Raw genomic sequence first — 26003 nt, 5'->3', positions numbered from 1 at the left:
AAGATTGGGGGGAAAAGTGCAAGAAAACAAAGTCCCACAGGCAACAGGGCTTACAGCAGATAAAGAGAGCAGAGATCAAGAGATGATGGAGCCAGGGGCAACCCACTTTCCAGTCCCCCTTCTGTCTCTCTTAGACAGAAGCTATCTTTCTCTCAATAAATTCTTCCTACTCTTAAAAAAAAAAAGATAAAAGGGGCCAAAAGTTACTCTTAAATTCCTTTGTTGCTTTGCTATCTTCTGGTTTGCTGTAAACTGTTGCCCCTCTGCCATGAGCCACCCTGTCTTGGAGCCAGCTGATTATGGACTGAAACCTCTACAGTGAGCTAAATAAACCTTTCCTCCCTTAAAAAAAAAGAGAGAGAGAGAGAGAGGGATGATGGAGCCAAACTAGTCAGGTTCAGGAAGCTTGGAGAGTATTGGATGTGCAGCAGGTGGACTTTAAACAGAGGACTGTTGTGGTCTGAATTATGTTCTAAAAATGTCTTTTCAATTGCCTTGTAGGGGATGAATTAGAAAGGAGAATTGGAAGCTGGAATACCAGAGTGAAGGTTGGTAGAATAGCATAATCAAGGCGACACCCAGATGTGTGACTTGGGAAACTGAATGGATTGGACAGGGAACAGTGTGGGGAGCGGGGACAAAATACACAGAGGGATTGGGTCTCGTTGAGATGACCAAACAGGTCTCTGGAGAATCGTTAATCTGAGCTCCATCTCCCCCATTGCTTTTCCAACTAGAGCGAGGCGCTTTTCCTGAAACTTTAGGTTCACCTCCGCTACTCTAGGAGGCGCTACAGCCTCTATGGCCTCTCTAGGTTTATTATATCGATGACAAAGTGCGCGTGCGCTCTCCGGCCGACAGGGGGCGCGCGTGAGCAGACAGGGAGGGGGGTGGTGCGGTGGGGCCGGTACCGGAAGTGTGCGGTTGCCATGTAATATCCTGGAATCGCGGGCGCGCAAGTAGCTGAGGCGGCGTCGGGGCGGGCGCGGAGTTGGCCAGCGGGTGGTGGAGGCGGCGCCGATAGGGGCCGCCGAGGCACGAGAGGGATTGGCGGCGCCCGGGAAACCTGAGGCTTGAGCGGGGCCTGCGGTTTACTCAGACCGGGCGGGAGGCCCGAAAGCGGGAGGCAGCATGTCGGTGGCGGGGCTGAAGAAGCAGTTCTACAAGGCGAGCCAGGTGAGCAGAGGCCGAAGCAAGGGAACCCCGTTTGGCCGGAGTGGGGGGCCAGGCCCGGCCCTGGCTCGGAAGGGGACCGAAGGGACTGCGCTGCTACGTGTCCCCTGCTGGGTAGGGGAACCGAGGATGGCGGGGTGGGGGGGTGGCCGCGAGGAGACCCAGGCCATGGTGTCTTTAGGGTTCCCAAGGGTCCTCTAAAGGGCGGGCAACATTCCTGGGAGGAGCAGAATGTATCCAGAGGCCGGCCCGGGACGTGGATCGACCCTTCTCTCTTCCTTTTTCCCCCCTCCCTTTTAAAAGTGTGGGGGGGGGGGGAGAAACTAAGCCCCGAGGCTGTGGACCCAGGATTCTTGCCAGATTCTTGCCCCCTGAGGGGGCAAGGAAAATTGTGCCTAGAGCAAGTGTTTTCAAAATTCTCTTGATGGACAGGGTACAAAGTTGAACTGGCAGAAGGAAAAGTCAGTTTCCGCCCCTTTCCGCTCTTGCCACACAGAGACTGTTACCGACTCCTAATGTCCTTGTCCAAAAATATGGATACACTTTTCCTTTAAACATACATGGGCACAGTGATCACACACTCTGTGTAATCCTGTGTACTGTACTTTGTGGGGTTTTTTTTGTTAAATGTGTCTTGGAGGTCACACTAGAGTTGTAATTCTCCATCCCAGCAGTGTTGACATTTGGGGATGGATCTGGAGACAGATCATTCTCTGGAGTGGGGGCTGTCCTAGGCATGGCAGAGTGTTGATCAGCATCACTGGTTTCCACCTGCACCATCCCAGAAGCTGTCCTGACAGCCTGTCTTGACAGCCACAGATGTCCTGAGAGACATCACAAGTGTCTCCTGAGGGTAGAATCCTTTTGTCCTTCTCTCCCAACTTCTGTGTTAAACCATACTCCTAGAGTTTCTTGAATTTTTTTTTTTTTTTTCAAGACAGGGTCTTGCTATGTTGTTCAGCCTGGCCTCAGACTCCTGGGCTCAAGGGATCCTTCTGCCTCAGCCTCCCAAGTGGCTGGAACTATAAATTGGCACAGCCAGTTGGATCTTTTTAATGGGTGGCTGAAATGTACCATAATTTATTTAACCACTTGCCTACTGATAGATGTTTAGATTGTTTCCAGTAACATTTTGCTACAACAGTTCCACAGTGAATATCTTTGCTTGTAAGTGTGATTGGTTTTCTAGTATAAATTCCCGGAATCGGGATACTAAATTCAACACTAACTGCCTTTGGGCAGAGGATTTAGCTCAGTGGTTCTGCTGCCTGCCTTGAAAGCGAAGTCTCGATTTCAATCCCTGGTACCAAAAAAAAAAAAAGACTAACTGATTTTTACTGTGACAGTCCCACATGCAGAAACAGAATATGAACTTTGTTAAAAAATGCAAATGAGGGTCTTGGGTGCAGCTCAGTGGCACCTTCCATCCTAGCTTCTGGGGGACCTGGATTCCAGCCTCAGCACTACACACAAGAAAGCTAAATGCAGACATCTGAGGGGGTTCCTACTGCACTCTGAGGATCAGGGGAATAAACTTGGGCCACAGTGGGCCGGGGGAGGCAGAGGAGAGCCACTTGGCCCGGCTGCAGCTTACTCCACCCGAAGTGTCTCTGAGGGAACCGGCCATGGTCTCTGGCTGAGGGCTCACAGTATTTGTTCCAGCTGCCCTTATCCCTTCACTGTGTGTGGGACACTAACTCCGCCAGCTCCTTCTCTTCCAGGCAGTCCAAGCAGTCCCAGATGCCTTGATTCCTACTGGCCTGTGCATCCCAGGTTAAGAACTTTGGGTGTGGAGTTGGTGTGCATAGATTCCACAGTGGAATGAGCAATGATCTCAGGAATTATTTGGGCTGTGCTGGCCAGCAGGGCTGTACCCACAATTTGTAGAGGCCCCATGAGAGGGAAGAGATGCTCTTAGTAACATGCAGCTGGTGTCTTGCCCCTGGAGGGAAAAAGCAATGACCCTGGCGGTTATCTAAAATAAAGATATCTGGGGTCCGTCTTTAGACAGCAGATGATGACTAAACCCTGGGGGAAGAGAGATTTAATCCAGAAGATTTTTAGGATTGTTGCTAGGACCATGTTCCTTTGCCCCAGCAGGATAGAACTGAGTGGATTTTGGCCAGCAGGCAGGAGATCCCACATGCCTGGGAGGCAGATCTCTTGATGGGACTCTGATGCAGGACTTTCTGTGGGAAACATCACCAGAGGCCTTAGGAGAATTCATCCACCTCTTGGTTCTCTCTTGTAGTGAGGGCTCTGGAGGCCCTCTGCTTCCCACGCCCAGTGTCAGGCCTGTTGGTGGCCCATGCAGTCCCCAGGGCACATTTTCCCTGAGGGACCTGCTCAGATTCTCAGGCTGCCCACCGGAACTTGTCTTCTCTTTGGGGCCTGCATTGAGCTGTGGATAGCATCACAAAGCCTGGAAAGCACAGCCCAGTGTAAGCTGGCAGTTGGGATCAATCTGCTGTTTGAAGGTTCTGAGGCTTTGTCCCAAAGAATGAGTGCAGTGGCCACTGCTTCCTCTGAGCTGTTTTGGCCTCCTTACCAGTTCTCTGTCAAGCTGTGCTGTCTGGAATCACCCTGGCTATGTTCCATCCTCTTCTGCAATCCTTTCCAGTTCTCCCACATCTCCCTTGTTTATCTGGCTGTGTCTGTACCTCTTGTTTCTTTTTTCTGTTTCTTTTTTTTTTTTTTGGTACCGGGGATCAAACTCAGGACCTTGCACTTGCGAGGCAGGCACCGGAACCACTGAGCTAAATCCCTGGCCTTGTTTCTTTCTTCTTCCTCCTCAGTCACACCTCCTGTCCTCTCCTGAGCCTTCAGAATGTAGTCGCCTGTAGAAAAGAGAAACCTCCACTTGTGTATTGACAGCTGACATGCCTGGTTTCTCACCATGTGACTAGGCAGCAGGCTTTAAACCAGTGATCTCAACTTGTGACGCTTATCTGGCCTAACCTAGAAATGCTCCCCAACACACACAAAAGTATTTGGGGACACTCATCTTCCTGTGGGATACAGGTCTCACCCAGGGCCCGTTCTGCCCTCCAGAGGACACTGACTGTCTGGGGACATGTGTGGTTGTCAACAACTTGATGTGGTGCTGCTGGCTTCCAGTGCAGCACCATATCCTGTAAAGTACGGGATGTGCCCCAACCCCTTACCCCAGTAATTTTCTGGCTCCAGATGTCAACAGTAAGGAGTTCAGAAACCCTGCCTTTGAGGTTTGAGAAAAGTGAAGATAATTAAACCAGAACAACAAAAAAATCCCTGCTGGGTCGTTCTTATGGTACCTGCCTGATTTTTCTAGTTTTCAAAGCACAGACAACCCTGTGTACATAGATGGATGCCTACAGAACTCATCGGGATGACCCTCACCTCAAAGTGTTTGAGACAGTTTTGAAGAGAAGCTCCCAGTGGTATCAGGAGGCCAGGGATGCTGCTGGGCATCCTATAATGTGCAGGGTGGCCCCCAAAGGTCAACACCGATTGTTTTTTTGGGGGGGGCCACCGGGGATCGAACTCGGGACCTTGTCCTTGCAAGGCAGGCGCCGGAACCACTGAGCTGAATCCCAAGCCCCCATCAACACCGTTCTTAAGAAACCTGTTTGAAAACAGGTCCTGGATGTCAAAGACCTGTCACAGTGTCACAAATTTGCAAATTGAGAAACAAGCCAGGTGCAGGGGCAGCCAGGGCCCGGAAAGAAAAATTGGGTTTTCGGCAGTGGAGGCAAAGTTTGTGATCTCTTGTTGTTGGCACAGTGTGATCTTAGCAGATGCCATGGCAGTTCACCACCTGGCACAACCTCTTCAGCTCATGTTCAAAATTGGTCTGAGCTCGCCTGGGAAGTGTACAAGGTTTTGCTTACAGGGTGGGGGAAGTTGAAGGATCGATACAGAGGCAAGCAGGACAAGGTCTCCTCCCTCTTACCCGGGTAAGCCACTTTCTCAGTGCTCCCTGGCATTTGTGCACATCTAGGACTAGGGTACTCTTAGTATTTCCAGGGAACTGAGGAAGTTTATATATTTTAAAAATCCACTAGCAAGATGCAGACTCAGATGTTCACTTCTCAGTGGAGGGGGTGACGTTGCTTCCAGGCCTAAAGTGCTTGCTAGTTTCCTGATCATTCTTGTGGCCAGACCACGTGGAGATTTGAGTGTAACTAGGGATAGCGCTGGCGGCTGCCTGGAATGCTGGCCTGACCTTTTTTTTTTTTTCTTTCTGTCTGAAAGGAGGGGGAAGAATTTGAAAAGAAAGATTGGGCTGCTAAGTTAAGAGGAAAATTCAGGACTGCTTCACCTCCCATGGCTGTTTTCTTGTTTTGTTTTATTTGCAGTGCATTGGATTGAATCTGGGGCCTCATGCATGCTGGGTAAGCGCTCACCACTGAGCAGCATCCCCAGCCCCTCACCCATGGCTTTGAAGTGTGTTGATGTTCTCTGGGCCCAGGGTCTGACCCAAAAGGAAAGAACACACTTCCTGTGAGAGGCCGGGGCTCAGGGGAGAGTGGAAGCTGAGGACCCTATGTCCCACCCTATAAAAAGAAAAAGGCAGAGTGAGTGGGGTTGGCACATGGTTGATGTGTTAGGACATTCCCAAATGCTGCTGCTTTGACCGTGTGTGTGTGTGTGTGTGTGTGTGTGTGTGTGTGTGTGTGTGTGTGTCTCTCTCTCTCTGTGTGCTGTGTCTGTGTGCTGGGGATGGAACCCAGGGCCTTGTGCATGCTAAGCATACGCTGAGGCACAGACCTACTTTTCAGACCTCATTTTGTGGAAGCACACCTTTGCTTTCCAAGAAAAGTGCTTGGCTTGTTAAGTGACAAATGCAGAATGACTTTTTTTTACCGGGGATGGAACCCAGGGCCTTTGCACAGAGCTACATCCCCAGCCCTTTTTATTTTTTATTTTGAGACAGGGTCTCACTAACTCATTAAATTGCCCAGGCATAGCTCGAACTTGTGATCCTCCTGCCTCAGCCTTCCATAGTGCTGGGATTACAGGCATGCGCCACTATACCTGGCTGTTTATTTATTTATTTTTTGAGACAGGGTCTCATTATGTTCCAGCTCAGGCTGGGCCCCAATTTGTGATCCTTGCCTCAGCCGCTGAGTACTGGGAGTATGGGATGCCCCACCACGCTGCACTCTCACTTCTTTCTTCTCTTTTGTGATGCTGGGGACTGAACCCAGGGCCTTCAGTGCACTGCACACACACTGTACCGCTGAGCTGCGCCCCCAGCTCCCAGTCTGATTTCCTCCACATGTAACTGCTGTGTATTTGGCCACATATAAACTAATCGCCAAAGGCTGGCCCCTGAGTCAGAACCCTGTGCTCCCTGAAGACTGGCTGTGCTCTGTGCGAGCTAATTGCCCTGCTTATCTGGGTGTGTAGCACCAGGCCCCACCATGCTTAATTACAGACCAGGTGCCACTTAATCACAGCCTGCCAGGTGAGGGGTTCAGTGTCTCCCGTTCTGGTTAAGAAACTGGGGGCTGTCACATCGTGGAGACCCCAGACATACCACTGACTCATGGAGTGCCCTGGGAAAATGGTCCTGTTGCCCTGCCTAGTCTTTTGTGGGGTTGACCACCACTGTAGTCCACAGTGCCTTTGGGGGCCCAGTTGCTCCGTTTTCTCCCTCCCTGGTTATTACACACACCCACTCTGCGATGCTCCAAGGAGGGTAGCCTCCTGGTGGCCCCATCCCAATGGTCTGTGTGTGTCCAGCGGCCTTTAACCCAGGGCTCTGGAGCACAGCTGTGTTCTCACTCCTCCCTTGGCACCTGTCCTCTTCCTCTCCCTTCATTGCCAGTATTCTGAAACTGAGCTGATCTGGGGCATCTGTAATCTACAGCATGCAGCCAACTTTCCCCGATAGGATTTCTGAGGCAGCCACACAATTTGGCACTGGAGTAGGCCCACTGGCTGGCCATGGAGAGAGGAACGGAAAACTGTCCTCTGTTTCTGCTTTCCATGGGCTGAGGTGGGCGGGCGTCCCTGAACCCTAGGAGGGTTCCGTGAGGAAGCACTCTGGGCCCGGCCTGTTTGGCCCTGGTGTGGGGGGAGACCATGGCACAGTCTTCATCCTCTCCCACTGTCACCCTGGTGGCTGTTTAATGTGGCTGCTGAGGTAGCAGGGGCCAGCTCTTGTCCCCTTTCAGAGCTGTCCCTGGAAAGCTGGAGGGAAAAATGTAGAGGCTGCACAGCAGCTGGTCTGCCCCTGCCTTCCCTCCCTCACTCCTTCCCCATGACCTTCCACAGAGCTGGATTTGGCTGCATTCTTCCTGAGCACTGCATTTTGGGTGCATTTCTGCTGTTTCCTGTTAGGCAGTCACCAGGACCCCCACACAGGCAGGCTCCAGGAGGATGGTGGATTCATCCTTCTTTTCCGCTCAGCTTCTAGCAAAACCTGCTGACTGGGCCCCGAGATGGGGTCACACAGACTTCCCAACCACAGCAGGAAACAGGATGGCCATTTCCTCCTCAGCCCTGACTCAGCACCCACCAGCTGCTGGCCATCCGGGCAGGCTCCTTTTTGCACCTGACTGTGGGGACGAGGGACAGATGGTATAGTGGGTGCAGATCTTCAGGGTTCACGACCACAGCAGGCTTACAGCATCCAAGCAGTGTTGGATGTTCGCCCAATGAGGGCAGGCGGGTGGATGTCTGCCCCAGCTGCCCTTTTACCCTCTACCTTCACCCTGCTGTCTCCCGGTCCCCTGAGTGGTGAGAACCTGGCTCAGTTTCAGATTGATCTGGGTAATGGATGATTCCATTGTCCTTGTTACTAGATAATAAGCTCTTTGCAGGCAGGAACCTGTGTTGTCCCCCAGTGCTGAGCCTGCTCCTTGGCCTGTCCCAGGTGGCCTTGGGCGAGCATGTCCTAGAGGAAGACAAGGACCTGGCATTCCCTCCAAGCTCTTTCCTGTCATTTAGGACCTTCTGGATCCCCCACGCCTCACAGCTGTAAATCCCACCCGTTATGGGTGGCACAAGCAGTTGGACTGCTCTACCAAGCGCATCAGGGCCTGGGCCCTCTGCCTCCTCTCTGATGGCTGGACGGTGCCTCTTCTCTCTTCCCACTCCACACTTGTTCCAATTCTCCTCTCACCCATCTGCATCCACCCTCATCCTTCCTACCTCCTAGCACCTGGCCCTGAGGCCTCCCTCATCAGGTGCGCTCCTGAGGGACACCGTGCCTGAACACCTGTGCCAGGTCCTCATCCCACTAGGCTGACAGCTCATCAGGTTTAGTCTGTGCCCTGCCAGAGTGGACACAGGACAGCTCATCAGTGCTCTGTGATGACGAGAAGACTTAGGCGGCGGGCTCCTGCTCAGAACAGGAGTGGGCTGTCCCTTGACAGGGCCTCCTGCAATGTCCCTGGAGGTGGCTCAGCACCCGCTCTGGTCACCTGGCCTGGCTTCTGCTCAGGCTTGGGCAGAGCTTCAGGAAATTGAGTGACTGACAAGACCTTTGAGAACTTAATAGGCAATAAGTTTGACTAGTCTTAAAACAAAATAGAACGCTCGGAGATCATTCCACAAAGCCTTCCCATTGGCTTGGGGTATGCCCTGAGTGCTCTGGGGCCTGTGGGCTCCAGTGACCTGCATGGGCTGGCTGGGGCCCTGATCAGCATCTGGGGCAGTCTCTAACCCACAGCCTCCAGAGCGGACCCGTCCAGCAGAGCTGGGGCATCTACCTTCATGCTTGATGTGGGCTGGGTTCAGACACGCCCAGGGCTGCTGGCCAGCCTGCGCCAAAGTGGATGTTTCCCTGGTTCAAGTTTTCCTGTAACTGGGCCACTCCCTGTGGCCCATTTCACTCTCCTCAGCTGGTCTCTTAGACTTCACTGTCTTCAGCAGGGCCTGTGCCCAGCACCCCTATCTTCCAGCTCCCTCCTGGATTCATACCAATGCTGTCTTTGTCCCTTCTCTAACTTTCTCTGCGGGCCCTTATTGTCCCTCTGGGATCTCTCTGCTGACCTCCCAACCTGTCCCTGGGCCTGCCTGCCACCCTCCCTGTAAATGCCTTCCAAACCTGCCTCTCCCATCCCAGTATTCAGATGTAACACTCCCATGCCACGTGACCCTGGCTTGCTGGCCACCTTCCCCTCAGCCTGTCCCACCAGCCTGTAAGCCACCACACCTGGTGGTGCAGTGGGCCGGTGTGGAACTCGGAACTGGCCACCAGGGCTTCTTGCCTGGTACCTTCACTGAGACTTGAATTCACAGGTCAATTGGGCATTTCCTCCTTCGTAACAAGCTTGCTTTTTAAATTCCTCTTTAAAGGAATCTTGCTGAGGTACGGCTCCATGGTAGAGCCCTGGCTGGCATGCATGGGTTCCTGGGTTCCATTCCCAGCACTGGAAAAATGGGGCTAGGGGATCCTGGTATTCCTTGTTATCAGTAATGGTAACTGGAACAGCAGATAGATCTGCAGTAAAACCATCTCTTCCTCTGAGACTCTGCCCTGTGCCCCAGTCCCGGAGCTGTCCAGGCCTCAGCAGTGCCCGCCTGGTTTCTTGTGGCCAGAAGCAGCAGCATTGAGAACTGTGGGAATAGTGTTCTTACCATGTGATTTGCAGACTTGTCCCTGTGTTACCTCCCATGCTGTGGGACACATACCCCCATGTAAGCTGCATTTTCTTTATTCCTGGCATCCAGTGCTGTACCCTGAAGTCACATTTAGAAAATCGGAACCTAGTGGACCTGGATTCAGCTCGGAAGATGCCGTGGCTGCAGGTGGACTTGGTGACACCCTTGGGGAAGGCTGCAATGTTGTCACGTTGATATTCTTAGAGAGTCTCTGTTGTTACCTTGGCTAGTAATTTCAGTATCTCTCAGTAAGCCACAATCCAGGCCTGTTTTTTAAAGCAGGGCAGTTGTTGCATGATTTTCCTGCCATTGGTTTGGCCCTTGGTTCTGCAGTTAGCAGAGTCTCTTGTGCTTAGGAAGCCCCTGGGGAAGGGCCCTCTCCTTCACCACACACTGGCTCTGTGGAGCATCCTTTGCAGCTACTGTGACAGGTAGCAGAGGCAGCCAGGGAGCTGGTGGGAGTGCTCCATCCCTGGGGTTGCATCTCCTCCCAAGGAGGCCTCTGTCGTGCTTTCTGAGAGTGAGACTTGTCGCTATTATTTTAGGAATGCGAAAAGACAAACCAAGAACTGAGTCGATCTCTTGCCTCTTGTCTGTCCTCTGGTCGAGTCCAATACCCGGACCACACCTCCGAGAGTCTGGGCTGCCATAGTACACCCCTGGTAGCCAGATGGTATCTGAGAATGTGATGGTTCAAGGTGGCCCTGCTGTGTGGGTCATTCTGACCAGCTCCCACATCTTCATTTCACAGTGGCAGGCTCTCTGGGAAGCCCCCAACCCTCTGCCTCCCCGCTCTGCACCAGTTGGGCCAGCTGAGCACATTCAGTGGCCAGGAAGCCCGCCTGGGAGGAGTGCTAGGACCTGCAAGGCATGGGGTGGGGCCTTGCTGCCCATGCTGTTTCCGGGCCTGGGGCAAGTGTTAGCCTCCTTTCAGGGCTGCAGTCCCGTAGCCTGCTCAGGGTTAAAAGGTGTCTCAGACACCGGGAGAGGTCTGAGGACTATCCGGTGCCTCAGACTAAGGGCCACCACCCAGCTTCATAAAACAAGGATTGCTCTTGGCGTGGTGGCAGACGCCTGTCATTGCAACAGTCAGGAGGCTGACAGGCAGGAGGATCACAAGCCTAAACTGTAGTGAGACCCTGTCTCGAAAAACACAAAAAATTAAAACAAGAGTCACTGGTACCACAGCAGCCCACGCCTCCCCGCTTCACAGCACATGGGAGTACGATGAAAGTTGGGTGGTGTGGACTTGCCAGCCACTCTACAGTGCATGGCGTTGTGGGGCTATTGTTGGGAACCTGCTTTGTGACTTCTGTAGGCAAGCTCCAATCACACCGATACCCACCTTTGCATGTACTTCTTCGCTCTGTGGCTCCCCTCTGGCAGTCTTGTTGAGACTGCCTGTTCTGGTAGTGACATTCCGGATGTTTCCGGTTCTTGCTCTGTCATGTAGCGGGGCAGGAACCATCCTTGTGGCCATCTTGGGCACGTGTCTGAGTCTCTGGAGTCGTACCTTCCTTGATGTAACTGTCTAGGTTTTCATCGGTCCTGGCCTAGAAAAAAACAAGCTATTGGATTTGGCCAATCGAAAGTCTTGGACCTAGAGCTGGCGGGTGTCAAGTGATCAAGCATTTGTAAAGCGTGACATTTCAGCTGCCCTGTTGTGCTGAACATGCCTGGCAGCCATGGCCAGCTGGGGGGGGGGGTCTCCTCATGCACAGGGCCAGCTCTATGTGGTCCGGAGGGTGCTGGACCTCAGATAAACCAAAGGAACCACACTGCTGTCAGCTCAGTCCCAGTTTCTGCCAGTGACCTCCTTGTCAGCTTAAATTTCCTCAAGGACCAAATCCGTGGGCCAAATCTTCACCTCCATGGAAGTTGTCCCCTGGTCCCTGGACTCCCACCTTAGTAATGTGAAAGCTGTCATAGAAGACCCGCAGTCACCATTGTTTAATTGACATCTAAAGACAGGCCTTGGTTTCAGGTTTATGTAGAAAATGCCACTGCCTGTCTAACCCTGAGGGTACCCACACCCTGAGAACCCCACTGCAGGATTCAACTTGCACTGATTCCCATCCGTCATGTTAAGAGTCATCTGCTGCATGGAAAAGCTAGGCGATTTCTGATCTTCACACCGTGTTTTTTCCAGTGGAGGCCATTGAAGGCTCACACCAGATACTCTGTGTGTGTGTGTGTGTGTGTGTGTGTGTGTGCGTGCGTGCGTGCGTGCGTGTGTGTGTGTGTGTGTGTGTGTGTGTGTGTGTTGAGTTAGGGACTTGCTAAGTTGCCCAGGCCTCAGCCTCCCCAGTAGCTGAGATGACAGGTGTGCACCACACACCCAGCCAGATGACTCAGTGACCCTGATGTCGTCAAGACAGACACATCAGAATCCTCTCCTGGGCTGCATTTCCAAGCACCAGCCTGTGTCCCCTTTTTTCTGCCCCTCCTCTTATCTGTCCTCTCCTCTATCAAAGCCAGAACTGGCTGCCTCTTTGTGAATCATCACTGCCTCCTCCCTCCCAAGCGCCGCACCTCCTTGGACAGACCTCGTGGTGATGTTTATGTGTGTCTATGTTACTCACCTTTTCTCTCCTGCCTTTGTCACATAAAAATAATAAATACTTGTCGAATGCACAAGCCCAGCCTCGAAGGGTGGATCCAGGCAGCTGATTTTGACCCTGGGCGGTCGGCCTGTCCAGTCAGAGCAGGTCAACCCCAGTGGGATAGCATCCCAGACCAAGTGGTGGTGGCTGTGGCTGAAGTCAGCCAATGAGGAGCAGCCAGTAGCAGAGGCAGCATTCTCCATGTGGGCCGGGCACCAGGGTGACTCACATGGCGCTCGAGCTCTGGAGGGTGGGCGGAATTTGGATGTAGGAAGGAAAGAGCCATCTCCAGTGTGGCAGGAGCCCACATTCTGGGTAGCTCACTAGGCAAGCAGGTGGGGACAGCCGCACGCTGTGCTGCTGTGCCACCCCACTTATCCCCCATCTGGCCCAGCAGTCTGCCTGCTGGGCCTGCGCACTGGGAGGAGTCCGGCTACTGGACTGTTATGGCAAGTGGGAGAGATTTGAGTATTACTATGGTTACCTCAGGAAGTAGCAGCACCTGGCCCTCTGTCACACAGGTGGTGACAGGAGGGCAGGACTGCTTTTCTTCTACAAAAAAAGCAAAATCACAGCCAATCCTGGTGGCACATGCCTGTCATCTCAGCATTCTGGGAGGCTGAGACAGGAGGATCAAGCCCAGGCTGGGCAACTTAGCAATTCAGCAAGAACCTGTCTCAAAATAGAAAATTAAAATGGCTGATGAAGCCAGGCATGGTGGCACACGCCTGTAATCCCAGCACTTGGGAGGCTGAGGCAGGAGGATGGCCGTGAGTTCAAGGCCAGCCTGAGCTACATAGTAAGTTCAAGACTAGCCTGAACTAATATCCAAAGACTCTGTCTCAAAGCAAACAAACAAATAATGATAATAAACAAAAAGGGCTGGGGCTGTAGCATGGTGGGAAGGCCCTGGGTTCCACTCCCAGTGCCACTGGAAAAATGAAATCACAATCCAGGCCGTTGCTGTGAGTGCTCTGCCTGCCCCACAACCACCATCTTGGCACAGTGCAGCAAGACACGCACCCCATCGTGGCCCACAGACTCCAGCACAGAGCACGGGCTCAGCTTCCTGGGAGTGGTCATGTGCTAGCCGTGTCTCAAGGGTGGGGACAGCATGGCTGAGTGAGGCCGAGAAGGGAGGGATGTCCCGATGAAGGCTCCGTCTGCCTGCTGGAGGAAGAGTGGTTGCACAGGGCCTTGGGCTGGCGGAGCACCAGGCCGAGGGGCAGCAAGAAGAGGAGAGGCCCCCAGGCCGTGCCAGTGGCCGCTGCATCAGAGAGCTGGGGGTTTCACACCAGCTTCACATCCAGTCATTTGTCCTCCATGCCTGCTCCTCTTCTTCCCCCTCCCACATTGTCACACCATGGGCAAGATCTGGTGCTGTGAGCTCTACGGTGTCCGATCAGGCCTTGGCACTAGCATTAGGATCCGTGGGCACCGCATGGGAGGCTGAGGGCAAGGCCCTTCCCAAGCTTTCTAGGGCACATGTCTCACAGTGCATCCTCCCTGGTCTTCCCGCTTTACAGATGAGGAAACTGACACCAAAGTAGTTTCTGGTTCTCTTTGTGTGTGTTGTGCAAGGGTGAGACTAGAACCCAGCATTGTGCATGTGAGTTGTGAGCGCTCTGCCACTGAGCCGCACCAGCCAGACCCAGGCCTGGGGCCACCAGTGCCGACTGACCCCTTCCCCAGGCCATCACCTGGCCTGCCTCGTGACCTTGTGGACCTGGCTCTGACTTAACGTCTTACACAATGTGTTCTGCCTGGTCCTGTCCTCAGGAGGCACGTTTGGGGACAGGGTCTGCTGGGGTGGGTAGGGGACACTGGTTGGTCCCGTGCGGTGTTGCTCAAGTGCAGATGAGGCTTGGGTGACAGTCCCAGGTTCTGCGGCAGAGAAAGGCCCCCTGAGAACCTCCCAGAGCCCCCACCCACCTGGAAGGTTGGGTGTTGGGACCCTAGTGTGCGGATCTGAGTGCAAGTCCTTGGGAAAAGCAGCCTGCTGTGCCTGCTGCGGAGTTCATGGCGAGGCCAGGAGCCGTTGCCCAGGGGCAGCCCAGCAGCAGCTCCTGACTCCATGCCCCCTTGTCTTATCCTCTGATGCCCAGGGGTGGGTGGTCAGGGCCTACTTCCAGTTAAAGGACAGGCGCACTACACTCTCCGCGGGTGAGTGCCGGTGACCGGGGTGCGTGCATGGTGCCAGGCGCTGACACCTGTCGCCGCCCAGGGCCAGTGTGGTCCGCCAGCCTGGAGGGGAAGCCCTCCTGGCAGCTCACCTCCCGATCACCCCACCTTTCCCTGTGCTGGCCCGCCCAGTGTGTCTGGTAGCCGCACGTCAGGAAACTGGTTGGTCTCCCTGACCCTGGCTATGTGTCACCTGTCACCTGAGCTGATGGGACAAGTGAGGATTGGAGCCGGCATGGGCGCTTTTCTCAGCCTTCCTGGGACCTGCTTTGTGGCTCTCCCATCTGGTGTGGGGAGAGTTCGCCACAGGGATGTGTCCTGTTTCTGTTGGGCCATCAGAGAATCCTGCCTGTCCCGGGTCCTGTCCTCCCAGGCGTCAGACCTGTCCCTTCTTAGGGCAGCCTTGTCCACTCCGAGAGCCAGGTCCCCAGGGTGCCAGCCCCACCGTCCCAGCTTTCTCAGACCTTGCTGTTGGCAACTTTCCTCACCTTTCTGTGCCCTGGTGAGGGAGCCACTGTGGCAAAGCAGGGGCGGGGGCAGAGCCCCTGGGAGCAGCACAAGGGGACCAGGTTGGGGGGAAAGGATTCTCTGAGGCTCCCAGAGCCCAGCCCTCCCCAGGCAGAATGCAGTGCGGACCTCCAGAGGTGGTCACAAGTGCCCACCAAGCACCTCTTTGTCTCAGACGCTGCTGTCCTGTGGTAGGGAGGCTGTGACCAAGCAATATGGGCGGTGTGAAGACAACACAGGGACAGGACAAGGGTCAACCTGTGAGCAGGGCACTTGGGACAAGACCCAGCCTGGGAGGGGACAGCCAGGGCAGAGGCCCCTGTGGACATGGACACAAGGTTGGTGCCTTCACAGGACAGACATGAGGTGAGGGGCAGGGGCTCAAGAGGGGCGGTGACAGTGTATGCTGGGGGTCCCTCTTGCCTGGATCAGAGATGGGCAATCAGGAGGCCTTTAAAAGTGGAAGGAGTGCCTGTGTTTCCGAGGGGCTGGGAGCAGGGCCTCTGGGCTGGGCCCCCCATGTTTGGGACAGAGGTTGTCTGGCTCTGCAGCCCCAGCAGCTCTGATGCCCCACAGGATTTCAAAGTTGCCTCTTCCAGCTCTTCCTGCAGGCTCTCTTTCATCGGCCCTGCCGTGGTGAAAACACCGCACCCTTCCCTTGAATGTGCGGAACTCCATCCTGCCCCCCCTGCCCCGCCCTCCGTGCATGAGCTGTATGCAGGGCCTTACTGCTTCATTTGTTTGTGGTTGGGGTTTTCTTTTTATAACTCTTCTTCTGAAGTTGATGTTACCTGGGTGACAGGCAGCCCTCCTGCCACATCCCCAGATGAGACACTGAATGCATGAGGCTGGTTTCTACCTGGACCCTTGGCGAGCTGAGAGGTCCTGAGAGGAGCCTCCAGCAGTCCCTGTACCCCTGCCTGGGGTAAATCCCTCTGGGGGACCAAAAATGTGTGGGTCCCAGGTCAGGCTGTTCTGTGTTTCCCAGTAGGGGGCAAGTGAGCCCCTCCCAAGTCTACATCTTGGATGCCTGGCAGGACCCAGGAACCTTGCCTTTCAACCATCCCCACTGTGCCCTGCGCAGAGCCACCTTCAGTGAGGGCCTGGTGGCCTCTTTCTGCATCAGTGGCATCGTGACCAGCTCCCTGTCTAGCACGTTCTTGGTGTTTGTCCCGGCTTTGTGCCATTCCAGGCTTTGGACACAGGCTGTCTCTTCTGTGCCACCTCACACAGTGAATGTCACCTCTGTTTCCTTACACAGCTAACCCCAGGGATTCCAGGGCCACTCCTCAGCACTGTGTGGCCATGCTGACCCCTGGAGTGCAGGGTTAGATGCCAGGTGGCACCAGACCCCTGGCCAGGACCTTGCCCAGCAGAGGAAGGAGCAGAGACCGTGCCCTAATCTGGAGCTGACCTTGGGTGCCTGTTGTCTCACGGTGCATCCTCTCCCAGCACCCCAGTAGTGCGGGTCAGTCAGGTGTGGGAGCAGCCTCTGCATGGGGGACTCAGGACACCTGGGCTCCCAGCTCCCCTTACCTGCCTTCTGTCTGCTGTCAGCACATGTGGTCGACCAGGTGCTGCTCGGCTGCGGGTGTGGAGACTCCGTCCAGACGTTGCAGGTGTCGAGGGGGCCCAGCAGGCTGTCTGTTCCTTGTGGATGGTGAATGGGTAGCAGGAGTGCAGTGGTGTCCGCTCTGTGTCGGGCTGGCAGGCTGTCCAGAGGAACGGCGTCACTAGAACCAGCCTCCCAGCCTGCACCCCCACCACGTTCCCCAACTCAGTGGGATCTGCCCGGGCCCTGGTTCACCAGGAATGGGCAAGGGGATTAGATTCCATTAAGTCATTAAGTGTTGCAGTGCTTTGGGTCAGCCAGGCAACTCGGAGGGAAACCCTGGCCACCTTGGTTTCATAGGTGGGGACTCGGGTCACTGCAGGAGCCTCCGGAGGAGCTAAGACTGAGAACCATGGCCTGCCCTGCCGCAGTGTCAGGAGGGTTAGGCTCTGACCCACTCTGCCCTCAGCCTGTCCCTTCCCTTCACCACCCACGGCGGGAGCTGGGCTAGGCAGGGTGTGAGTCCTCCTACCCCATGTAAGGATTGCTGAGTCAGTTCTGGAGGAGCAGAGCTGACACACCCGCCCACCTTGGCTTGCCATCCCGGGGACAGGTGGCGGGAAAAGCCTCTGCCACCCCGCAGCTGTGTGGCCCTCACCTTCGCCGTGGTCTGCTGCTCACAGTTCCGCCCCAGGTCACCACAGTCTCGCAGGTCTGAGCTCAGTGCCTGCTCCAGCGGCAGGCAGCAAGGCGGGGGCTGGAACACAGCCAGCTCTCCACCCTGACCATGTCGGAGCGCACCATGTGTGGGTTGTCCCCTGGGTGCAGGCGCAGGCCAGGGTCTGGGGCAGCGAGGGCCACCTGCCACCGGAGGATAAGTTCCAGGCAGAGCCCTGGGCCAGCCAGGGACGGGAGAGGGGAGTCACCCACTGGACCCCCCGAGACCCGTCGTTAGCAGTAGGAAACTGGCCGGCACGTGGGATAAATGAGGATGCAGAGTCCGAACACACACTTGGAAAGGCTCAGGAGTCATTAACAGGAAGTCACACTAGAGCCCAGGCCACCAAGAACCAAGCAGGAACCTGTCCAGGCCGGATCCTGTGTGCAGGGGCAGGGGGAGAGTGCAGGAGGCCCGTGAGCTGGGAGGGCCATATGGATGCCAGTGCAGGTAACTTCCTAACACTGAGGAGTTCTTTCCAGCCCAAGTAGAGGGCCCTGGTGGGACCTCTGGCCCCCAGGCTGCACCCCTCTGAGGGACAGTGACATGCAGAGCTGCCTCTTGTGGTGTCACTGCCTGACAGCCACAGAGCATGTTGTCCCATTGCCATGGTCACTTCCGTCCAAAGTGACACCTTTCTGACTCCAGCGCCCTGTCTGCTCCCCGTCCTTGCAGGGTTGGTCACAGATGCGTGAGTCAGGTTCCTCCCTGTGTCCCAGCCATGGGGGAGCCATGGCCTCACTCACTGCCTGTCAGCACCAAGAGGGGTCGTCAGGCCACTGGGGACGAGCTGACATGGCTAGGCTCTCAGTACCACCATCCTTGTGCCACCAGAATTTCGTTCCCACGTAACCCTGGGCTGCTCTGGAGGGGGTCTGAGGGTCTGCGCCTGTCCCTTTGGGCCTGTGGTGGGCGGGTGGTGGCGCATGGTTTGGGATCCCATGGGAAGCAGATTGGAGCCTCTTCCTGTTCTTGACTCATCATCGCTCTGCTGCTTTTCACAGAGGCTGCTTTCTAAAGCCATGGGGCTATGGGGGATAGGAGGAGAGGGAGTTTCCCCAGCATGGCCAGAGCCACGAGGCCAGCACATCCAGGCACCCATGAGGGTCTCCAGTGTGCTACAGGGAGTTGCACCGTGCAGGACACTTCCTTCCTGTGATGACAGAAGTGGTTAGTGGCTCACGTCAGTCAGCTTCCAGATATTTACAGGAGCCCATAGTGGATAAAGGCGGAGACACATGGTCCTCTCACGCCTCAGCTCCTCAGACTGAGGACTGGTTTCCAGCCCATGAGGCTTTACAGTTGGGGCAGGAAGGGTCCCTTTGTGGAGACAGCATTGCCATGGCCTCAGCCCTCGCTGTGCCACCCCCACAGCAAGCCTCTCCTAGTCCAGCCACACTCAAGGTTCAGCTCTGGACATCATCCTGGTAACCCAGGAGCCACTCACAGATCCCCTGTCAGGGCTGGGCCTCCTGGGTGGTGGGGTCCCTGCAGAGCCTGCTCCCTCTCTGGAGAACCTGGTGTACCATTCAGAGCCTCTGCAGTGCCCTTGCTGGCATCCCCATGTCTGGCACCGGAGCACACAGTGGCCTAGAGGCCAGGCAGCAGCTTCCAGGTGGGCAGTTTCTGGGTTGCAGCCAGGGGGAGGGCTGTAATGGAGGCTGAGGAGATGGCGTGTGTCCCCACAGCCTGCCCTGCTCACCCCCTACCCCCTGCAGGGGAGGCTCATCGTGCCTGGGACAGCCCAGCCACCCTGAACACCCCACACATGCATCAGAGGGCTCCAAGGCCACCCAGCCTGGCTGCCCCTGCAGGCCCCGATTCCCCTCGAGCGATGCCCGGTCCAAGGTTACAGGCTGCACAAGGGTAGACAGGTCTTTCCCATGGCTCCAGCCACCTGTGGCTCCAGGGCCTGTGAGTCCCTTGGCCTCCTCATGCGTCAGTGTCCCCCAGTGGGGTCTGTGGGACAGATCAGTGGCACAGTGAATGCCAAGGCCCTAGTGCCATGTGTGTCCCAGACACCCTCCCTGAGAGAACAGCAAGACTCAGTCCCAGCCTTTGAGGGATCCACGGGTACAAGTCGCCAGGCTGAGGGCAGGACTGGCCTGGAGAGGACAAAGACCCGGGAGCTGGCCTCTTCCCAAGAAATGAGGTGCTGCTGTCCAGCAGTGAGCACCCAGCAGCTTGTGTATCCCCCACCCCAATGTTTTTTTTCCCAGGGCACTGGGGATGGAACCCGGGGCCTCATGCTAGGCAGGCACTCCCAACTGAGCTATCTCCTCAGCCCACTTCTTAGGTGATTTTGAGGCAGTCTCCCAGCTTCAGGCTCCTGGATAGTTGGGATACCAGGCCTGTGCCCATGTCCCTGGCCTCCTTAAACCCTTAATTCATCAGATTAGGGCCCCTCACACACACACCCGGTCACGGAGCCTGCAGTTGGCCCACCTACTTTTCACGTCCTATTGATCTGGTTTCCTGGCTGGCATGATTAAATGACCAGACTTTCCATTGGCAGTGTCCCAGCCTCAGGATTTGAGTTGATTCAAGTTGCTCTTCCTGCTGCCGCCAAGTGGCCACCAGAGATGCCTCTTGGTCCCCAGGAAACCTCGGGGTTTCAGTCACCTGTGAGCCCTGCCAGGGCCCCTGGCTCCAGGGTGGCTGTCGGCTGCGGGGAGGCAGAGTGGGCTTGTGCCAGTCCCTCACCATGTCCTGTGAGGCCCGAAGCTTCGGAGGCACTGTCACCACTGTGGAGGGAGCCAAGGATCACAGCCGCCTCCCTCGGGAAGGCATCCCAGGCCCCCAGGCCTCCACTCCCCTCATGTGGAGGGCCCCCAGGTACCTTCTGGTAACCCGAGTGATATCCTGCTCAGCTGTGGCCCTCTTTGGGGCCATGTCCCTGCCTGCCGGTCTCGGCCTCTTGGCAGTGCAGGGGGTCTGATCCCCAGGGCAGCCCCCATGTGCAGGCACCCCATGGATTGAACCCAGGACCTTTCCACTAGCTACATCCCCAGCACTCGTCACTTCATTTTGTGACAGTCTTGCTAGGTTGCCCGGGGTGAGCCTCAGCTTCCCAGAACGCTAGCATGATGGGCCTGTGCAGGCCGCTGCAGCCTTTCCTTGTGGTTGCTGTGCTGCTGTTGGCTCGAGGCGCCTTTGCTCTCTCCCCTTTTCTCAATAGCCATGTAGTACACTTGCACTGGACTGTGAGCTGTGTGTGGGGTAGGGACTTCTGGGTAGTCTGAACCCCACCAGAGAGCTGGGGTCTAGCTTCCTGGGTGCCCTGAGAGGAAGGGTGGTGGGTGTGGTGGGGGTCATCGTGAAGGCACTGGGGTTCAGGAAGGCTGAGTCCCCTGGGACCCATAGCAGTGACCAAGATGGGTCTAGCCGATCCCAGAACCCCTTCTGTGCACAGACAGGGTGTTCAGTGCAAAGCCCGGAAGCTGCGGTCTTGGGCTCTGCTGGCTTCAGGTCTCATTGTTTACAGAGGAAGAGCCAGATCTCATGGGAGGCCACCCTCCCCAGCAACCCCCATCTTACCACACCCAGAAGTGAAACTGTCCCGTGAAATACAGTGGAACACCCCCAAAACATGCCAGCCCCGTCCTGGCACCTTCAGCCAAAACAGGAGGCAGCCGCAGGTGGCCACGGTGTCCCCTCCCCACCCCCTTCCTTCCTGCCTCTCCTAGCTGGTCCAGCCGCCCTTTCACTTGGACAGAGGGGTGCAGCTGGGTTGAGAGCTGTTGGCCCTTGGGCCCAGAGGGGTCTGGACTGGTGGGCAGGTCCAGCAGACAAGCCCCAGCCCCTCGGAGAGGGCACCTTTTGCAGAGCGAGATGGGTGGCCATTGGGCACAGGCCAGGAGTAGCTTCCAAGCCCCAGCCACAGCTCTGTAGCCTCCCCACTTCCTTCTCCCATCACTTCCTCTTGGGTACCTGGTGCCCTGCAGGGTGCTCACCAGCCCTGCCTGTGCTCTGGGGCACTTACTGCCCTATGGACCCCACAGCAGAGCCACAGGGACCCTCACGTCACCCCTCAGCCTGCTTTAAGCTGGGGAGCCTGACAGGTGTACACGGGCTGACCGTGGGACACCCTTGTGCCTACTCTGGCTGCAGCCTGGTGTGGGGGGCTTGCACACACGGGTGACTGACCACATTACACGTGCCTGGTCCTTTCAGTAGTGTCATGCCTGCCAGCAGTGGGCCCAGAAGGGCAGGGCCACGCACACTGTGGAGGCACCAGGCTTGCAGTGGACCCATGCTCCCTGTTTGTGTCACAGCATCAGGGATGACTTTTTTTTTCTTGGTACTGGGGATCGAACTCGGGACCTTGCACTTGCGAGGCAGATGGTGGAACCACTGAGCTAAATCCCTGGCCTGGAATGACTTTTAAAGACAGGGCACCAAGTCTCTGAAGGAAGGTGGTAGATGCCGAGAGCAGGCTGCGTGTGCTGGCACCTTCGGGATCAGCCTCTCAGCTGTTCCTGTGCTGGGGGCCAGGCAGGGTCACGGCAACAGTGGGAGGGCTGCCCTGTCCCTCACTGTCTGCTCACGGGGCACCCACAGCATCACGCAGAGCCACCTGCACTGCCCCTGCTCATCAGCCTCAGCGTCTCGCTGTCACTGCCATCTTCAGTGTCTCTGGCAGGCGCGGCACTCTTGCCGCTTGGCCTCCTCTAGCTCACGTTTCCCCCCTTCTGTCCTCCAGCTGGTCAGTGAGAAGGTCGGAGGTGCTGAGGGGACCAAGCTGGATGATGACTTCAAGGAGATGGAGAAGGTAAGGAAGAGCCCAGCTCTGCAGGAAGCGGGCGACCCGGCAGGGCTGTGGGGTGCAGCAGGTGTCACGAGATGTGGGCTCTAAGGACCAGGCTGGGAGCTGGTAGCCCCAGCAGCAGCAGCAGCAGGTGGGGCCCATGGTGGGCAGCTGGCTGGGAAACCCACACACTACCTGTCGTCACAGAAGGTGGATGTCACCAGCAAGGCCGTGGCGGAAGTGCTGGTCAGAACCATCGAGTACCTGCAGCCCAACCCAGGTAGGATGGCAGCCTACTTAGTTGCCTGGCCCCTTGGGGATCCTGTGTCCTTCAGGATCCTTTGTGTCACCAGAGCATGAGGTGGGAATGAGGTGGGCTGCAGGCGTGGCCGGACCCAGAGGTCCTCAGGCTGTCCTTGGCCCACGCCCTTGCTTCCCACACTGACTTGGGCCCAGCATGTAGGGGCCGTCCATCCCACTGACCTGGCCCAGGCTCTGCCCTTGTAGCGTGACACGGGTGTTCTGGGCTGAGAGGGAGGTGGGATCCTTTACCCAGGACAGACAGCAAAACCAGCAGGCCCTCAGCCCTGTGCCACCGATGAGGGACGGGCAGCTCTTGGTCCCAAAAGGGACTGGTCCCCTCTCCCAGGCACCACCAGTCCTCCTGCGGCCGCTGGAGCCCGAGCAGAGGACCTAGGACGGGTGAGAGGCTCCAGGGCACCCACCAGCCCGTCCTATTGCAGCCTCTCGGGCCAAGCTAACAATGCTCAACACGGTGTCCAAGATCCGGGGCCAGGTGAAAAGCCCTGGCTACCCACAGTCAGAGGGGCTGCTGGGCGAGAGCATGATTCGCCATGGGAAGGAGCTGGGCGGCGAGTCCAACTTTGGTGAGCGGAGCGGCGGGCAGAGGGGCTGGAGGGGCTGTGCCCAAAGAAAGTGCACTTGGGTCACGAAGCCTGCTCTGTCCCTGACACCTGTGCCTGCCCAGGTGACGCCCTGCTGGATGCGGGCGAGTCCATGAAGCGCCTGGCCGAGGTGAAGGACTCTCTGGACATCGAGGTCAAGCAGAATTTCATCGACCCCCTGCAGAACCTGTGTGACAAGGACCTGAAGGAGATCCAGGTGCCAGCCCAGCCCCCGGGTCGTGGGCCACGGGGGTGGGGTGGGCCTCCTGGTGACCCTGTGCCACCACCCACCTGCCTGCAGCACCACCTGAAGAAGCTGGAGGGCCGCCGCCTGGACTTCGACTACAAGAAGAAGCGGCAGGGCAAGATCCCTGACGAGGAGCTGCGCCAGGCCTTGGAGAAGTTCGAGGAGTCCAAGGAGGTGGCAGAGACCAGCATGCACAACCTCCTGGAGACCGACGTGTGTGGCCCTGGGGAGCAGGCCCGGCGCAGGGTGGCTTTCCCCTGGGCTGGCGTGGGTTCAGCAGGGCAGCCCCTCAGCCTGCTGGTCCTGTCCACAGGTGGAGCAGGTGAGCCAGCTCTCGGCCCTGGTGGACGCACAGCTGGACTACCACCGGCAGGCCATGCAGATCCTGGAGGAGCTGGCCGACAAGCTCAAGCGCAGGTGAGCCGGCCCGCCTGCCCGCCCGGGAGGCTGAGTCCCCGGCGCCTCTTCAGGTTGCCATGTACCCTCTGCCGGCTGGCATGAGCAGTGCACCTGGCCTTCCTAAAGGTCGCCGGGCTGCCAGTGTTGGGTGGGTCCCCAGGGGGGCAGGACCTCACTGGGCTCATCCTGGTCCCCTGGAGAGGGCAGAAGAGGCGTGAGGCCCAAGAGGTCAGAGGAACCAGGCAATTCAGAGCCAGCCCTGACCCCAGGAGCCTCCTGCTTTGCGCCACAACTTGTCTCCAAGACAACTTGTCTGCAGCCAGAGTGTGGGGCTTGACAAGGCCTGAGGGCCTGAGGTGCACCAGCCCTGGGCCTCCAAGAGCAGCCACGGCCCTGGAGTCCCCATGCGTCCCGTGGCCTGTGGCCTGTGGCCGGCCCTTCCCTCGCACAGCGGTGCTCATCCTGTGCCCCACTCACTCCTCACAGGGTCCGGGAGGCCTCCTCGCGCCCCCGGCGGGAGTACAAGCCCAAGCCCCGAGAGCCCTATGACCTGGGAGAGCCTGAGCAGTCCAACGGGGGCTTCCCCTGCGCTCCAGCCCCCAAGGCCACAGGTAAGGGGCAGGGACGTGCTGGGGGTGGCCAGAGCCCCTGCTCCCTCTGACCCAGGGGAGGGACTCCAGCGACTGGGAGCCCACCAGTCAACTGCCTCTGTTTTGATCACAAGCAGCTTCATCATCTTTCCGATCTTCCGACAAGCCCATCCGGACGCCCAGCAGGAGCATGCGTGAGTGTCCCTCCCTGCGCACAGCGGGCACAGGCTGTTTTAGAGGGTCTCTCCTTCCTTTTTCCCTCATGGAGGTCGGCACCCCTGTGGCCACGGATCCTCCTAGCTGGGACTTCCTGCCTGCCATCGGGCAGGAAGGAGCTCTGGGGCCCCAAGGCCAGGAGTCTGGCTCAGGGCTGGAGGGGCTGCCCTAACCCCAGCTTGGGGCTGTCCACACGGTGGCCCAAGGGCTCTGCTCACCCCAGGTCAGCCCCGTGGCCCTGGGTGTCCCCAGTCCTTCTCAGCAGCCCCTTTGGTGACCACTGCAGGGGGTGTCCACCCCTTGGCTTCCCTTCAGGCACCCCTTGCCCAGAGCAGTGGAAGGAGGGTCTCCCAGCCCTGTCCACCTTTGTGCCCAGCCACCTTGGGTCCCCACCCCACCCCCTCTCCCTCTTCCCACCCCCAGCGCCCCTGGACCAGCCGAGCTGCAAGGCGCTTTACGACTTTGAGCCTGAGAACGATGGCGAGCTGGGCTTCCACGAGGGCGATGTCATCACGCTCACCAACCAGATCGACGAGAACTGGTACGAGGGCATGCTGCACGGCCAGTCGGGCTTCTTCCCACTCAGCTACGTGGAGGTGCTCGTGCCGCTGCCCCAGTGAGTCGGCAGCCGCCGTGCCCGCTGCCACCACCACGGGTGTCCCGTGGTCCACTCGGCACCCGGCTCAGCGCCGTTTACACTAGTGCACGTCCACGCGGGGCCGGGCCGGGCCGGGGCTTCCGTCCCTCCTGCTCAGGTGAAGGCGGGCCACACTAAGGTGCTCTCGGAAACACTAAAGTTGCTCCCCTCCCTCCACCAAGCCCCTCGTCCTCATCAGGGGCCCGCCCCAGTCTGACTGCCTTAACAGGGCAGAGGGCTGCGCGGGGCCCTGGCCACTCGGCCTGGTGTTCAGCCCCCTCCCAGCCCGTTGCTGGCGATGGGCCACAGCCTCTCTTGGGACTCCCCAGGCACCTGTGTCCCCTGCCCTGCCTGCACATACACCCCTTTCTGGGGAGCGGGGGCCCCCACCTCCAGCCTCCCCCCAGCTCTCCCTGTGGCCGGGGACCAGACTGCAAGGCACCGCCAGCTCCTACCCGATGTCACCTGGCCTGGTGTCTGCAGCACAAGATGCCACCACCAGCTGCAGGGACCACCGCCCAGCTTCCCCCCAAGGTCAAGCACAAAAGCTCTGGAGAGCGAACGTCCCCGATCCCTGCTGCCAGCACCTTCTCCCTGAGCTGCCCTCAGCCGTGTCATCTGGGACTCTCGCTCCTCCAGGAGGAGGCGGCTGGCAGGGTCCCCACACCTCGGACCCCCACCCTGCTTTCCGCTTTCTCTCCTGATCCAAAGGCTGACTGGGGGGACTCGGGCTGGCCACGTTCACATTCCTTCCACCAGGGACCCACACAGGCCCTGGGCCCCAGGCTCCGGCCTTCCCCTTGCCCCCTCATCACCATCACACGGGGTTTGTGCCCCGGCCTGGCTTGTGGTCCAGGCCAAATGGATATGTACTCCTTTTTTAAAAAGTATTAAATGTCTCTTTCTACAACCCTCAGCCTTGTCTTGTGCAGG

At 57.3% G+C, this 26003-nt stretch overlaps 1 protein-coding gene and 1 long non-coding RNA gene across 4 annotated transcripts; one reads left to right on the top strand and one right to left on the bottom strand.

Moving 5' to 3' along the window:
* The first annotated feature begins 501 nt into the window (after positions 1-501).
* Sh3gl1 (SH3 domain containing GRB2 like 1, endophilin A2) lies at positions 502-25980 on the top strand. 3 transcript variants are annotated; one of them, XM_021244903.2, is made up of 10 exons: positions 502-548; positions 22032-22100; positions 22284-22356; positions 22820-22963; positions 23065-23198; positions 23283-23441; positions 23542-23645; positions 24114-24238; positions 24352-24411; positions 24857-25980. In XM_021244903.2, the coding sequence occupies exons 2-10, from the start codon at positions 22092-22094 to the stop codon at positions 25051-25053; spliced, it is 1005 nt and encodes a 334-aa protein (XP_021100562.1). In that variant the 5' UTR covers positions 502-548; positions 22032-22091; the 3' UTR covers positions 25054-25980. The 3 variants fall into 3 exon arrangements, with proteins under 3 accessions (XP_021100562.1, XP_004865803.1, XP_004865804.1); XM_004865746.3 differs by lacking the exon at positions 502-548 and adding an exon at positions 897-1176; XM_004865747.3 differs by lacking the exon at positions 502-548 and adding an exon at positions 898-1176 and having other exon boundaries at positions 24355-24411.
* LOC147821195 (uncharacterized) lies at positions 9806-22034 on the bottom strand. The gene is made up of 2 exons (XR_015447553.1): positions 17270-22034; positions 9806-16771 (listed from the first exon to the last, which is right to left on the bottom strand). It is a non-coding gene; the product is annotated as an uncharacterized LOC147821195 (long non-coding RNA).
* Positions 25981-26003: the final 23 nt, after the last annotated feature.

The sequence above is a fragment of the Heterocephalus glaber genome, unplaced genomic scaffold (genome assembly GCF_053883595.1).
Source record: "Heterocephalus glaber isolate CG9 unplaced genomic scaffold, H.glaber_assembly_v1.0 deba00001760, whole genome shotgun sequence".
NCBI classification, from domain to species: domain Eukaryota; kingdom Metazoa; phylum Chordata; class Mammalia; order Rodentia; family Bathyergidae; genus Heterocephalus; species Heterocephalus glaber.
This window is presented reverse-complemented; position numbering and strand designations above follow the sequence as displayed.